The sequence below is a fragment of the Galeopterus variegatus genome, unplaced genomic scaffold (genome assembly GCF_000696425.1).
Source record: "Galeopterus variegatus unplaced genomic scaffold, G_variegatus-3.0.2 Scaffold103, whole genome shotgun sequence".
In the NCBI taxonomy this organism is placed as follows: Eukaryota; Metazoa; Chordata; class Mammalia; order Dermoptera; family Cynocephalidae; genus Galeopterus; species Galeopterus variegatus.
Window position 1 is genome coordinate 522,591 of NW_007726214.1, and position 16,460 is coordinate 539,050.

General features: G+C 34.4%; 1 protein-coding gene across 2 annotated transcripts in view; it reads left to right on the plus strand.

Annotated features, from left to right (window-relative positions):
• The window catches only part of GOLPH3L (golgi phosphoprotein 3-like), a 41,853-nt gene that overhangs the window by 20,375 nt on the left and 5,018 nt on the right, over positions 1-16,460 (plus strand). For both annotated transcript variants that reach the window (XM_008584606.1, XM_008584601.1), the window contains 2 exons: positions 1,539-1,670; positions 2,874-2,988. In XM_008584606.1, coding sequence (XP_008582828.1) covers positions 1,539-1,670; positions 2,874-2,988 — 247 coding nt within the window. The remainder of the gene's footprint in view (positions 1-1,538; positions 1,671-2,873; positions 2,989-16,460) is intronic.

Below are 16,460 nucleotides of genomic sequence, written 5' to 3' on the forward strand. Positions count from 1 at the left end.
AAAAAAAATTTTTTTTTTAAATAGAAAATTATTTTCAACTATTTAGCATTGTGACTTCTGTTAGGCTACATAACTTCTGTAACCCTTTGTTTCCTCATCTTTAATGTGCTGATAATAGTAGTATCTCCCTTTATAGGATTGTTATGAAAATATAATCAGATAATGCATGTAAAAAAACTTGGCACAAATCTAGTACATAATGTGTCCAACAAGTATTAGATACTACTTCTGTAAATAGTGATTATTTAGTTACCTCTTTGCTGATGCGTAAAACTATGCTAGAACTTCCTGCCAACATCTCACCCAGCTTCTCTCTAGTGAAAGAGAATGCTACAGCCAAAGATAGCTAAAGAGCATTGAACAGTTCTGATAACTCTGTTGGGTATTTCTTGTGTTCATCATAACTCCTTGTTTAGAACCTTTAGGATTCACTATTACCTTTCCCTGAAAAATTCAAAGCATCAGGGCTTTTCCCAGCCTGACCCCAGCCAACTTGATCTCACAATTTTCTCCTTAAAACCTTGAATTAGATCTCTATAAACATATTTGAGCTCTTCCTTGGCACTTTTGCTTAGAATACCCTTTTGAAGAATAAGGAGAATTAGGATGATTTCCTTTATCTGGAAAACCCTCCCTCTCTGCCAAATTTAACCTATTCGTCAAACCCCAGCTCAAGTTCCATAAGGGTTTCTGACTACAGTAGCCCTAGCGTGATTTATAGTTTGAAAAATTATCATACAAACCAAACTTTTAAGTCATTTATGCCTATCTCTTCTATTGCTTTTTCAATTGAGCTTTTATTTAAATTTTATATTGTCACAGAACTTTTCTCAAGTGTACATGCTCTTTTTAGCTAGATTTTCAGTTCCTTAAGACAGTGACTCTTCTTATATGTCTTTGAATATTCCCTATAGCTCCTAGGGAAGGAGAACTAACATTTAAATGCCTACTATGTGTTGGGCACTACTAAATGCTTTCTCATATATTTCATCTCATTTAATCCTCACAGCAAACTTATGAAAATAGATATCAGTGTCCCCATTTTACAGATGAGGACATTGTCCTTCGGAAAGGTTAAGTAACATACTCAAGGCACTTAACATCAGTGGCAGAATTATGTTTTTACTATACCTCCCATCAAAACAGTATCTAGTAGAGGAGTAAAAGGTTCAAATGCTTTATACTTTTTTTTTTTTACCTGATTTATTTACTTACTTGTACCCTACTCTGAAAGTTAGTGTTTCATGGAAACAGGTTTCTAAAAGGCCAAAATTCTTCTCAAAAATTAAAATTTGGCATGCCAATTATTAACTAATAACTAAACCATAAGAATTTACTAATGAGCATTGAGTCAGACCAAAAATCATATTTCGGGGGTTTAGATTAAGAGAAACATTCTATTCTCTTATTCTATACTTTGCTTTGAATTCATGTAGTGTGATGTGAAACGAATCACAACAAAGTGGCCAATTCTTAGGGTGCCTGCTGGAAGTCAGTATTTTAGACCATTCTTTCTCTTCTCTTTTTCCCTTTCCTAGGGTTACACATCTTTCTGGAATGACTGCATATCATCTGGCCTACGAGGGGGCATCCTGATAGAACTGGCCATGCGGGGTCGAATCTTTCTGGAACCCCCCACCATGCGTAAGAAGCGACTACTAGACAGAAAGGTATATTATCCTGAGAACATCCTCTTAATTTATGGAAATACAAATACAGTATGTTTTGGAAGAATGGGAAGATTTATGTAGTGAGGCAAGATAAATATCACTGGCTCAACTGTCTTATTGTTTAAACTGGTTTATTCTACAGGAGAAGGAGAAATCCAAGTGTGTAGTTTAAAGAGTTATAGGAAGTTCATCGTTTTGTCTTCCTTTTTTATGCAGAAAAATCACACTTAGGATGCTTTTGATTATTTCACCCTCTGTTTATAGCTATAACATTATGAAATAAAGTATTACATAGGTGTATGTAGGTGGAGGGAATCATGTGGGTCAGGTCAGTCTTTGCTTAACCCTGGTTGTTTTACGATAACTATTCAGTTTCTCTCCTTCCGTTTACTGCAAGTCCTCTCCAGCATATGAACTATACTCCTGTATCCATTTTCTTACTGATTTTTTCCACTCACTTCTCTCATCCTAAGCACTCTACTGAAACTATATTCCTAGGTATCACCAGCTTCTTTTCAGTCTTCAGTTTATTTTTCTCTTTTAACCTATATGTGGCATTTGACACTTTTGACCACCTCCTCCTACTTGAAACTTTCTCCATTCTTCGCCTTTGCTATATTCTCTTGCTTCTCTGATTATACCCTATTTCCTTTACCTCACTATTTCTTAACATCTAAGCCATTTGCATCTCATTGTGTGATTTTCTGTCCTTTTGGAGATATTTACCTTTACAGTTTTATCTATCACATTCATGAAATTAACTCCCAAATTTCTAGGCATGCCTTCTTTTTCCACCTCCAGGAACATATTTAACTATTGTCTAGACTTTTCAACTTGGCTATCCCATATCAGTTAAAACCAAATTTATCAACTTTTCCCCAAACTGACTGCCTTTTCTCACTTTCTTACTTTATTAATGGTTTTACAAGTTGGTTGTTCAGACTGAAAGAGTTATTGTTGAGTCTTTTCTTCATTATCATTCATATCCAGTCTGTCACTAGGGCCTACTTCATAGAACGTTATTTTTGTCTTATCTCTATCACCCCATACTAGATTTTAAACTTCTTGAGGACAGAAACAGTATGTTATGCTTCTTTACATTTCCTGCAACACTTAACCAGTGATGTATATATGATATATTGAAAGATTTTAACTTGAGTGAAGTAAATGAATTAGGGTCCCTTGTTTCTTCTTTCCTCAAAGGTACTGCTAAAATCAGACAGCCCAACAGGTGATGTTTTACTAGATGAAACCCTCAAACACATCAAAGCAACTGAACCCACAGAAACTGTCCAAACGTGGATAGAGTTACTCACTGGTAAGATGACTCAAAATCATTTACAAATTTCACACTTTTTTTTTTTTATCCTACCCTTAAGGTTGGGAAAAGTACAGAAATTCAGTATGCTGGGTAAGTACATATGGTCCACTATTTATATTAATGAGGGACAGAAAAAGCAAGGTTAATTGATACCTAAAATTTTCCAGAGTTTCATCTTATCTTCTGTCACTCCATCCTGAAAGCTCTTCAACAGCGTTCTTCAAAATAAATTTTTTTAATGTCTTTATTGAGATGATAACCAGGATATTGACATTGAAACAATCCACCAATCTTATTAGAATTTCCCAGTTTTAACTTGACTTTTTTTTTTTTGGTGGCTGGCCGTTATGGAGAACCAAACCCATAATCTTAGTGTTACCAGCACCATACTTTCCCAAGTGAACTAACCAGCCAGCCCTTGACTCTTTTATTGCTGAATAATGTTGCATTGTATGGATATACCACATTTTGTTTATCTGTTCATCAATTGATGGACATTGAGTTATTTCCACTTTTTTGGCTATTGTGAGTAATTTTGCTATGAACATTCATTGACAAGTTTTTGTATGGACATGTACTCATTTCTTTTGGGTTTATAGCTAGGAGTGCATCACTGGGTCATATGGTAAATCAATGAATAACAGTTTTTTATTGTGGTAAAATATAAATAACACTTATTATTTTAGCCATTTGTAAGTGTACAGTTCAGTGGCATTAAATATATTCACAGTGTTGTGTAACCATCACCTGTACATATACCAAATCTTTCTTATCATCACCAATAAAAACTCTGTGCCCATTAAACAATAACTTCCACTCTCTCCCAGTTCCTGGCAACCTCTATTCTACTTTCTCTCTCTATGAATTTGCCTAGTCTAGGTAACTCATGTAAGTGGAGTCATACAGTATTTGTCTGGCTTATTTTTTTCAAGGTCTATTTATGTTGTAGCATGTATCAAAACTTTATTCCTTTTTATGGCTAAATAATATTCTATTGTATGTATATACCACTTTTGTTTACCCATTCATCTGGGTTTTTTGTTTGTTTGTTTGTTTGTTTTGTCCTTTTTGAGACTGGCCACACCGCGCTCAGCCAGTGAGTACTGTGAGCGCACCGGTCATCCCTATATAGGATCCGAACCCGCGGCGGGAGCGCTGCTGTGCTCCCAGCGCCGCACTCTCCCGAGTGCGCCACGGGCTCGGCCCCCATTCATCTGTTGATGGACACTTGGTTTGTTTCTACCTTCTGGCTATTGTGAATACTGTTATGAACACTGGTAACCAAATATCTGTTCAAGTCCCTGCTTTCAATTCTTTTGGATATACCTAGGAGTAGAATTCCTGGGTCATATGGTGGTTTTATGTTTAAACTTTTGAGAAACTACCAAACTGTTTCCCATAGAGGCTGCACCATTTTACATTCCCATCAGTTATATACCAGGGTTCCAATTTCTCCACATCCTGGGGAACACTTGTTATTTTCTTTTCTTTTCTTTTAATTACATTCATCCTAGTAGGTGTGAAGTGGTACCTAATTGGGACTTTGATTTGCATTTCCCTAATGATTAATTATATTGAGCATCTTTTCATGTGCTTATTGGCCATTTGTACATCTTTGTAGAAATGTCTATTCAAGTTCTTTTCCCATTTTGTAATTGGGATGTTTTGTTGTTGAGTTTTAGAAATTCTTTATATATTCTAGATATTAATCCCTTATTAGATGTATGATTTGCAAATATTTTCTCCCATTCTGTAGGTTTTTTCATTTTCTTGATGGTATCCTTTGATGTACAAAAGTTCTTAAGGTTGATAAAATTCAATTTCTTTTTTCTTTTGTTGACTGCACTTTTGGTGTCATACCCATGAAATTGTTTTTATTTTATTATTTTTTTTAAAAAGATGACTGGTAAGGGGATCTTAACCCTTGGCTTGCTGTTGTCAGCACCACGCTCTTCCAAGTGAGCTAACCAGCCATCCCTATATAGGGATCCGAACCCGTGGCCTTGGTGTTATCAGCAGCACACTCTACCAAGTGAACCACAGCCAACCCTAAGAAATTGTTTTTAAATCCAGTGTCAGGGGCTGGCCTGTGGCTCACTTGGGAGAGTGTGGTGCTGACAACAGTAAGCCAAGGGTTATTAAGATCCCCTTACCAGTCATCTTTTTTAAAAAAAATAAATAAACAAATCCAGTGTCAAGGAGATTTTCCCCAATGTATTCTTCTTAGAGTTTTATAGTTTTAGTCCTTAAGTTTGGGTTGTTTTCCCATTTTGAGTTAATTTCTGTATATGGTGCAAGGTGAAGATCCAACTTCATTCTTTTGCATGTGGATATCCAGTTTTCTGAGCACCTTTTGTTGAAAGGACTGTTCTTTCCCCATTGAACGGTCTTGGCAGCCCTGTCAAAAATCAGTTGTGTTGATCTTGTAACCTGCCACTTGTTTATTAGCTCTAGTTGAGTTTTTGTGGATTCTTCAGGATTTTCTATATATAGGATTGTGTCATCTGCAAATAGAGATGGTTTTATCTTTTGTTTTCCAATTTGGATGTCTTTTATTTATTTTCCTTGTCTAATAGCTCTAGCTAGAACTTCTGGTACATTGTTGAATAGCAAAGATGAAAGCAGACATCCTTGTGTTGTTCCTAATCTTTGACAGAAACTTTCAGTCATTTGCCATTGAGTATGATGTTAGTTATGTATTTTTCATAAATACCCTTTATCATGTTGAAAATTTTTCCTTTTATCCCTAGTTTTCTGAGAGTTTTTATCAAGAAGTGGTGTTAGTTTTTGTCAAATGCCTTTTCTGAGTTAATTGAGATGATCTTGTGTTTTTTCCTTCCTTTTTTTTTTTTTTTTTTTTTAAAGATGACAGGTAAGGGGAGCTTAACCCTTGACTTGGTGTTGTCAGCACCATGCTCTCCTGAGTGAGCTAACTGGCCATCCCTATATAGGGATCGGAACCCATGGCCTTAGTGTTATTAGCACCACACTCTCCCAAGTGAGCCACAGGCCGGCCCCTTTCCTTCATTTTTTAATGTGATGTATTATATGATTTGATTTTCTCATGTTGAATTCCTGGGATAAATTTCACTTGGTCATGGTAAATAATCCTTTCAATATGCTTTTGGATTCAATTTGCTAATATTTTATTAAAGATTTTTTTAATCTGCATTCATTAGGGAAATTGTTCTGTAATTTTCTTTTCTTGTGATGTTTTTATCTGGATTTGGTATTGGGGTAACACTGGCATCATAGAATAAGTTAGGAAGGGTTACTTCTTCAGTATTTATGGAAGAGTTTGAAAAGAATGTGTTAATTCTTTTTTAAATGTTAGAAGAATTTACTAGTTAACCTATCTGATCCAGGACTTTTCTTTGTTGGGAGGTTTTTGATTACTGATTCAGACTCTTTACTTGCTATTGATGTGTTGAAATTTTCTGTTCTTAAGTCAGTTTAGGTAATTTGTGTTCTTCGAGGAATTTATCCATTTCTGCTAGGTTTTCTAGCTTATTGGCATACACTTGTTTATAGTATTTTCTTATAATCCTTTTTATCTTTGTAAGGTAAATAGTAATGTCCCCATTTTCACTTCTGATTTTGGTTATTTGCATCTTCTTTCTTTTTTTTTGGTCAGTCTAGCTAAAGGTTTGTTAATTTTGTTGATCTTTTCAAAGAACCAACGTTTTGTTTCATTGATTTTCTCTATTGTTTTTCTGTTCTCTATTTTGTTTATTTCTGCTCTAATTGTTATTATTTCCTTTTTTCTGCTAGGTTTGGATTTAGTTTACTCCTCTTTTTCTAGTTCCCTAAGGTGTAAAACTAGGTTATTTGAGATCTTCTTTTTTAATGAAGGTATTTACAACTATAAAATTCCCTCTGAGCATTGCTTTTACTGTATCCCATACATTTTGATATGTTTTCATTTTCATTTGTCTCCAAATATCTTCTAATTTCCTTTGTGATTTTTTCTTTGATCCATTGGTTATTTAAGAGTGTATTGTTTAATTTCTACATATATATAAATTTTTCAGTTTTTTTTCTGTTATTGATTTCTAATTTTATCCCACTGAGGTCAAAGAGGGTACTCTGTATGGTATCTATATCTTAAAATCTTTTGAGACTTATTTTGAGGCCTAACATGTGGTCTGTCCTGGAGAATGTTCTGTGTGCACTTGAGAAGAATGTGTATTCTGTCCTTGTTGGCTGGTGTGTTCTGTATATTTCTGCTAGATCTAGTAGGTTTATTATGTTATTGAAGTCCTCTAATTCCTTAATAATTTTTTGTCTTATTGACCTATGCCTTATTGTATATAGGGTATTACTGTAAAACTCTCTTTTCTGTCTATTCTGTCAATCTTTGCTTTATATATTTGGAGGATATGTTATTGTGTGTATAAATGTTTATAATTATATCTTTTTGCTGTATTGAACCTTTTATTAATAGATAATGTTCTTCTTTGTCTTTTATCACCTTATTTGATTAAAGCCTATTTTATCTGATATTAGTATAGCCACTCCAGCTCTGATTTGGTCACTATTTGCATGGATTATCATTTTGCATCTGTATTAGTCCATTCTGTGTTGCTATAACAGAAATACCTGAGACTGGGTAATTTATAAGAACAGAGGTCTATTTGGCTTACGATTCTGGGACAGCTGCATCTGTCACAGGCCTCAGGCTGCTTCTACTCATGGCAGAAAGTGGCAGGCAGCCAGTGGGTACAAGCAGATCACATGGTGAGAGGAAGCAAGAGAGGAAGCCAGAGAGAGAGAGGAGGTACCAGGGTCTTTTAAACAACCACCTCTCATGGGAACTAATAGAGCGAGAACTCAATCATTAATCTCCCACCGAGGGAGAGCTTTAATCCATTCACGAGGGATCTGCCCCATGACTCAAACAGCTTCCAGCACTGCCACATTTGGGGATCAGTTTTCCACATGAGCTTTGGTGGGGACAACACATCCAAACTCTATCACCATCCTTTCACTTTCTACCTGTTTGTATCTTTGGATCTAACTTTAATATCCTGTAGACTGCATATAATTGGGTCATATTTTTTTTCCCATACTGCAAATCTGTTTTTCAATTGGATAGCTTAATCCATTTACATTTAAAATAGTTACTAAAGGGCCGGCCCAGTGGCGCACTGGATAGTGCGCCGCTTGGGAAGCGCGGTGGCGCTCCCACCCGAGGGTTCGGATCCCACATTAATAATAAAATAAAATAAAATAGTTACTAAAAAGGACAAACTTCTGCCATTTTGCTATTTGTTTTCTGTGCAGCTTATAGCTTTTTTGTCCCTCATTTATTCCATTACTGCTTTCTTTTGTGTTTAGTTGATTTTTGTTGTGAAACATTTTGATTCCCCTCTTATTTTCTTTTGTGTATATAGATTTTTCTTTGTTGTTACAATAGAGATTACATTTATTTTTTTATTTTTTATTTTTATTTTTATTTTATTTTTTGTCTTTTTCCGTGTCCGGCAACGGATCACAACCCTCAGTGTTGCCCCCGTACCGGACCGGGACCGGCAACGGGATCGCAACCCTCGGTGTTGCCCCCGCGCCTCGCTCAGCCAGTGAGCGGGAACCGGTCTGTATGTGGGATCCGAACCCTCGGCGGGAGCGCCACCACACTTCCCAAGCGGCGCACTAGCGCAGTGCGCCACCGGGCCGGCCCCGAGATTACATTTAATATCCTAAAGTTATAACAATCTAATTTGAATTTATATCAACTTAACTTCAATAGCATATAAAAATTGCTTGTAGGGCCGGCCCATGGCTCACTTGGGAGAGTGTGTTGCCGATAACACCAAGGCCATGGGTTCGGATCCTGATGGCCAGTTAGCTCACTTCAGAGAGCATGGTGCTGACAACACCTAGTCAAGGGTTAAGATCCCCTTACTGGTCATCTTTTTTAAAAATTAAAAAAAAAAAAACCTTGCTTCTATAAAGCTCCATTCTCCCCACTTTCTGTTAATGATGTCACCGACTATATCTTTATACATTGTATGCCCAATAACATAGATCAATAATTCTTTTTAATGTATTTGTCTTTTAAATCATGTAGTAAATAAAAAGTGCAGTTACAAACCAAAATTATAATAGTACTGGCTTTTATAAATGCCCGTGTGTTTATCTTTACCAGTGACCTTTGTTTCTTCTTACTCCTTTGAGTTACTCTTTAGTTTCTCTTCATTTCAAATTACAGGATTTTTTTTTTAGTGTTTCTTCCAGGGCAGGTCTAGTTGTAACAAATTCCCTAAGCTTTGTTTATCTAGGAAAATCTTAATTTCCCCCTCATTTTTGAAGGAAAGTTTTTCCGGATGTGGAATTCTTAGTTTAATTCTTAGTTGGGCCTTCAAGGTTTCTGATGAGAAATTGGCTGATAATCTTGTTGAGGATCCCTTGTATGTGACAAATCACTTCTCTCTTCCTGTTCACAGGAATTCTGTCTTTATCATTGGCTTTTGGCTGTTTGATTATAATGGGTGTCAGTACACATGTCTTTGAGTTTATCCTACTTGAAGTTTATGGAGTTTTTTTTATTTGTAAATTTGTATCTTTTATCAAGTTTGGACTGTTTTCAGTCATTATTTCTTCAAATAATTTTTCTACCACTTTCTTCTTCTGGGATTGCCACAATGCATATATTGGTCTGTTTGTTGGCATCCCACAGATCCCTTAGGCTCTGTTCACTTTTCTTTATTCTTTTTTCCTTTCTGTTCCTCAGACTTGATCATTTCAGTCATCCTGTCTTCAAATATGCTGATTCTTCTGCTTGCTCAAATCTGCTTTTGAACTCCTATAGTATATTTTTCATTTCTGTTATTATGCTGTTCAGCTTCAGCATTTCTTTTTGGTTCCTTTTTCTATCTCTCTATTGATATTCTCATTTTGTTTATATATCATTTTCCTTTCTTTGTTCATATCTTCCTTTATCTCTTTGAGCATCTTTAAGACTGTTATTTTCAAGTTTTTCTCTAGTAAGTCCAACATCTGGGCTTCCTCAGGTACATATTCTATTGATTTATTTTGTTTCTTTGAATGGGGCATACTTCCTGTTTCTTTGTGTGCCTTGTGATTTTTTGTTGAAAACTGGACATTTGAGTTTTATGATGTGATAACTCTGCATGTCAAATTCTCTCCTTTCTCCAGGGTTTGCTGGCTTTTTGATTGTTATGTGGTGTCTCTGTGTGAGGAATCAGCCTTAGGTAAAAGCTTAAGGTTGTCTTGAGTATTTTCTGAGTCTGCATGTTTCCTGGAGCATGCACAGTGGCTCTCTAAATGCCCCTGTATATGCATTTATTTTTGAGTGTCAAAAAAACCCCAGATGCTGCTTCGTAGCAGCCAGCCCTCTGTGCCTACATGTCAGCAATCAAAAGCAGCAATCCATAATCAGAACACAGAATCCTTCTTTTATTTAAGTCTGTAGTCCATTTTGAATTAATCATATGTTGTGTAACATTTGCCCCAGCACCATTTGTTGGGAAGAGTATGCTTTCCTCTATTGAGTTGTCTTGGTACCATTGCCAAAAATTATTTGACCATAAAGGCAAAGTTATAGGTTTATTTGTAGACTCTGTTTCATTGATTTATATGTCTATCTTTATGCCATTGCCACACTATCTTATTATGGTGGTTTTGTAGTAAATTGTAATCAGGAAATGTGAGTCTTTCAACTTTGATCTTTTTTTTTTCTCCCAAAGTTATTTTGGCCATTCTGAGTTCCTTGAATCTCCATATGAATTTTAGGATCAGCTTGAGAATTACTGCAAAAAAAAGCAAGCTAGGATTTTGATAGGGATTGTTTTGAATCTGTAGATCAATTGAGGGAGTATTGCTATCTTAATATTAAGTCTTCTAATCCATGAACATGGGATGTCTTCCTATTTATGTAGATCTTTAATTTTTTTGACAATATTTTGTAATTTTCATTGTACAAGTCTTATACTTTTGTTGAGTTTATTTCTAAAAATTTTGTTCTTTTTGATGCTGTTATAAATGGAATTGTACTCTTAATTTTATTTTGAGGTTGTTCATTGCTAATGCATAGAAATTCAATTAATTTTCATATATTAATCTTGTATCCTGCAACCTTTATTGAACTTGTTTATTACTTGTAATACCTCTTAAATGGATTCCTAAGATTTTCTATATACAAGATTATGTGACCTGCAAATAAAGATAGTTTGACTTCTTCCTGCCTAATTTTCTTTTCTTGCCTAATTGCCGTAGAACCTCTAGTATAGTGCTGAATAAAAGAGATAAGAATCAACATCTTTGTCTTTTTCCTGATCTTAGCAAGGCATTCAGGTTTTCACCATTAAGTATGATGCTAGCTATGGGTTTTTCATAGATACTCTTTATTGAGTTGAGGAAGTTCCCATCTGTTCCTCATTTGTTGAGTGTTTTTATTGTGAAAGGATGTTGGATATTGTCAAATATTTTTTTCTGTGCTTATTGAGATGATCATATAGTTTTTTGTTTTTTATTTTATGGGTATGGTATATTACATTAAATGATTTGGGGATGTTAAACCAACCTTGCATTTCTGGTCATAGTATATATTCTTGTTATATGTTGCTGGATTCATTTTGTTAGTATTTTGATGAGGATTTTTGTACCTATACTCATAAGAGATATTGGTCTGTGGTTTTCTTGAGATGTCTTTGTCTGGTTTTAGTATGAGGTTAAAATTGACCACATAAAATGAATTAGGATGTGTTCCTCTTCTGCTTTTTGAGGGCTTGGTATTAATTTTTCTTTAAATATTTGGTACACTGTTGGTGGGACTGTAAATTAGTACACCCCTTATGGAGAACAGTGTGGAGGTTCCTTAAACAACTACAGATAGAATCTCACTCCTGGGGATATATCCAGAGGATTGGAAAACATCAGGTCGAAGGTATACCTGCACTCCCATGTTTACTGCAGCTCTATTTACATAGCTAGGCAATGGAACAAACCTAAATGTCCATCAATGGATGACTGCATAAGGAAATCATGGTATATATGCACAATGGAATACTACTCATCCATAAGAAAGAATGAAATTCTACCATTTGCAACAACATAGATGAGCCTGGAGAAAATTATCCTAAGTGAAACAACTCAGGTACAGAAAGAGAAATACTGCATGCTCTCACTCATAACTGGGAGCTCAATCTATAAACAAATGAACAATAAAGAAAGGCAGAGAGAATAAATAAATAAATAATAAACAAAGAAACAAATAAATAAATAAATATTTGGTGCGATTACAAGGCCATCTTGGCCATGCTTTTCTTTGTGGGAAGTTTTAATTTTATTTATTTATTTTTGCTATATGTATTCTCTATAATTGAAGGATTTCTTAATGAATTTTAAGCACATAAAATACACTAATTTTAAATTTACAATGTTTTTAAAATACATGTATATCAGTTTAACATCAGTAAAAGTACCTACCACCCACGTTAAGACATAAAACATTTATTTTACACGTAAATACCGTGTTATTTTCCACATAAAAGTCTCTTAAATGTTAAATCCAGTATTATATGCTTTGTAAATATAAAATATCTTGTTATATGTTTGGATTCTGTCTAGTAAAAATGTTGTACTCTATTTATGTGACTTATAGTTTCCATTAGATTCATATTATCTTCCAATTCTATTTTTCCATGAACTTTCTAAAGTATACTAGAATCTTTATTTTTTTCCTTTGTTTTATCCTTTGTTTTATACAAATGTATTACAGGTTGAAGACTGATTTTTGACCCAATTTGATCTTTTTAGTAAGAATATTTAACCAGTTTATGTGTACAATAACTCATTTGTACCTCTGTCAATCTATTTTATGCTAATTTTAATGTTTCCTTGCTGTTTTTGTTTTCTTGACTTTTTTACCACTTCCTCTCCAATCCAAAATATTGGAAGGTATATCTTTTATTTTTGTCTGTAACACTTATGTTGATGTCATCTTTACTTACATGAACCTACTACATGATGCAATACTATTGTTTTCCCCCATGCAACATTTACATAAAACAAGGTTATATCCACCCCCTCCCCAGTGAGTAATTTGGATTTTTTTTTTTTTTACATTATCAGTATTTACAATATAGACAAACTTGCTACTTATTTTCCTCTAAATAAAGTAAATAAAATAAATCTTATTTATAAAGTAAAACTGTACTGTTTTCCAGTTTTGTCAGATTAACATTTAGAACGCCTTTAGTTGTCCTGTCCACAGTGACAAAACACTTTTATTTTACTTATGAATACATATACCTTTATCTACAGCATTACATGCTGAAAATATAACAGCACTTACTTGCCCAATATATTGACATTTGGCATGCCCTTTCACAGTTTAAATCTATATAAACTAAAATTTTAGACCCAGCTTACAAATATATTTTCGCATTTATTTTTATTGCCCTATATATAACAATTTGAACTTAATGCTTCTTAACTAGTTCTAATGCTTACCTTTAATTCTTTCATATAGTTGCCTCCCTACTCTTGAGTTACTTATTTCATGTTCTCTGTTGTCTGCAATAAATCATTTGGCAAAAATTTCAGGGAAGGTTCTTGATTGACATACTTTCTTAACCCCTGCATATTTGAGAATGTCTTCCAGTTGCCTTTGTACAGAAATGATAACTTGGCAAGGTATATAATTCTTGGTTCAAAATTATTTTCCCTTAAAACTCTGTAGATATTGTTCCATTGTCTTCTGGCATTGAGTTGCAAGAGAAAAGTCTGAAGTCAGCCTGACTTTTTCCCCTTTATAGATAACTTGCTTTCTCTGCCTGATATGTGTAGAATTTTTTAAAAATATCAACAGAATATGTCTAGGTGTTGCTTTCTTTTCGTCAAATTTTAAAGGTACCCTGTGTGTTTTTTCCATTTATAGATCTAGTTCACTCTAAAACTCTGGGAAATTTTCTTCAATTAGTTCCTTAAATATTGTTTCAGCTCTGTTTGCTTTGTCCTTTGTTTCAGATATTCCAATTATGTGTAGATTGTATCTCCTGGATCAGCCCTATAGGTCTCTCTTTTTCTCCTCTTTTCTTATCTTGATTTTTTCCCGCTTTTTCTCCACATTCTCTGAGACTTTCTCTTGTTTTGCATTTACTTCAGTAATTTGATTTGGTGGAAAATCTGGCTTGTGTATTTCTACAAACTCTCTCAATTCCTTGATACTGTTCAAGCTCTTTGACCTTCCCTTCTTTATCAATGCATACAGGTTGTTAAGCCCCATATTATATGATTCTTAAACCTTTTTTATATCTTCTGTTTCCACCACATATCCATTTCAAAAGGAGGCATTTTCTCAATTACTTAGCTCTGTACCTTTCTTCTGAACTGTGGTATTATGACCTTTTCAATAGCTCTTCTTAACAACAGGTACCAAAAACAAAGATTAAAGTCTTCCTCAGCACAGGAAATAAAATGTCCAAAATGATTCCTGTTACATCATCTCTGTGGAAAGTTTTTAAACTTTGAATTTAATCTATTTACTAGTTATGTTTTTATTCAGATTTTCTATTTGTTTTGGTTTGTTTTGTTTGTTTTGGCAGCTGGCCAGTAAGGGGATCTAGCTCTTGACCTTGTTGTTATCAGCACCACACTTTAACCAACTGAGCTACTGGCCAGTTCTGTTTCTTTTTGAGTCACTTTCAGTAGCTTGTATGTTTCTGGAAATTGTCGATTTTATCTAAATTATCTAATTTGTTAGTTTATTGTTGTTCATAATCTCTTTAACCCTTTTTATTTATTTAAGGTTGGTATTAATGTCTCTTCTTTCATTCCTAATCTTAGTACTTTGAGTCGTACCTTTTTTGGTCTGTCTAGCTAGAAGTTTGTCAATTTTGTTCATCTTTTCAAAGAACCAACTTTTGGTTTTATTGTTCTTTATTGTTTTGGGGGAGGAATTTTTTGCAGCTGGCTAATACAGGGTTTGAACCCTCAACCTTGTTATTATCAGCACCATGCTGTAACCAGTTGAGCTGACTGACCAGCTCGTGTTCTTTATTGTTTTTTTATACTCTATTTCACTTATTTCTGCTCTAGTCTTTATTTTTCCTTTCTTCTGCTTGCATTGGGTTTAGTGTGATCTTCTTTTTCTAGTTTTTTTTTGGTGTGTGTAGAAGGTTATCAATGAGGTTTTCTTTTTGAATATCAGCATCTACAGCTATAAATTTCCCTCTGAGTACTGCTTTCAGTGTATCTCATAAATTTTGGTATGTTGTATTTTTTTTTTTTTTTTTAAAGATGACCGGTAAGGGGATCTTAACCCTTGACTTGGTGTTGTCAGCACCACGCTCAGCCAGTGAGCGAACCGGCCATCCCTATGTGGGATCCAAACCCGGGGCCTTGGTGTTATCAGCACCGCACTCTACCGAGTGAGCCACGGGCCGGCCCTGGTATGTTGTATTTTTAATTTTCACTCAACTCAAAGTATTTTCTAATTTCTCATATGATCCTTATTTGATCCATTGGTTATTTAGGAATATTGTTTTATTTCCACATATTTTTAAATTTGTAAAAATTTTTTCTCATTAATTTCTAATTTAATTCCATTGTAGGTAGATAACATACTTTGTATGATTTCAGTTCTTTTAAATTTGTTAAGGCTTGTTTTATAGCCTAGCATATGATCAATACTGGAGAGTTTTCCATATGCACATAAGAAGAATGTGTATTTTGCTGTTGGAGGGTAAACATTCGTTTTACAGATGTCTTGTTAGGGCTTGTTGGTTTATAGTTGGTTCAAGTCTTCTATTTCCTTGTTGATCATCAGCCTAGTTGTTGTATTACTGAAAGTGGGGTATTGAAATCTCCAACTAATATTAAATTGTCTATTTCACCCTTGAATTCTGTTCATTTTTGCTTTTATATTTTGAGATTGGTTGTATTGTTAGTTGCATATGTGTTTATATGTCCTGAAGGACTGACTCTTTTATCATTCATTATAAAATATCCCTCCATCTCTAGTAGCATTTTTTAAAGTATATCTTGTCTGACATTAGTATAGCCACTTCAGCTCTCTTATGGTTGCTGTTTGCATAGTATCTTTTTCCATCCTTTTAGTTTCAACCTATTTGTATCTTTGAATCTAAAGTATGTTTCCTGAAGACAGCATGTAGTTGGATCTTGTTTTTTCATTTAATCCATAGTCTCTGTCTTTTGCTTAGATTATTTAATCCATTACATTTAATGTTATTACTGATGTGGCTGAATTTACAGCTGCCATTTTTCCCCCATATGTCTCTCTTTCTCTCTCTCTCTCTCTCTCTCTCTCTCTCTCTCTCTCTGTATTATTTTTTTTGTTGTTGTTCATCTATTTCTCCTTTGCTGCTGCCTTTTGTATTAAGTGGATATTTTCTAGTATATTGGATTTATCTCATGGATATTTCTAGTATAACATTTTAATTTCTTTAAAGATTTTTAAAATTATTTTTTCTATTTTCTTTGTG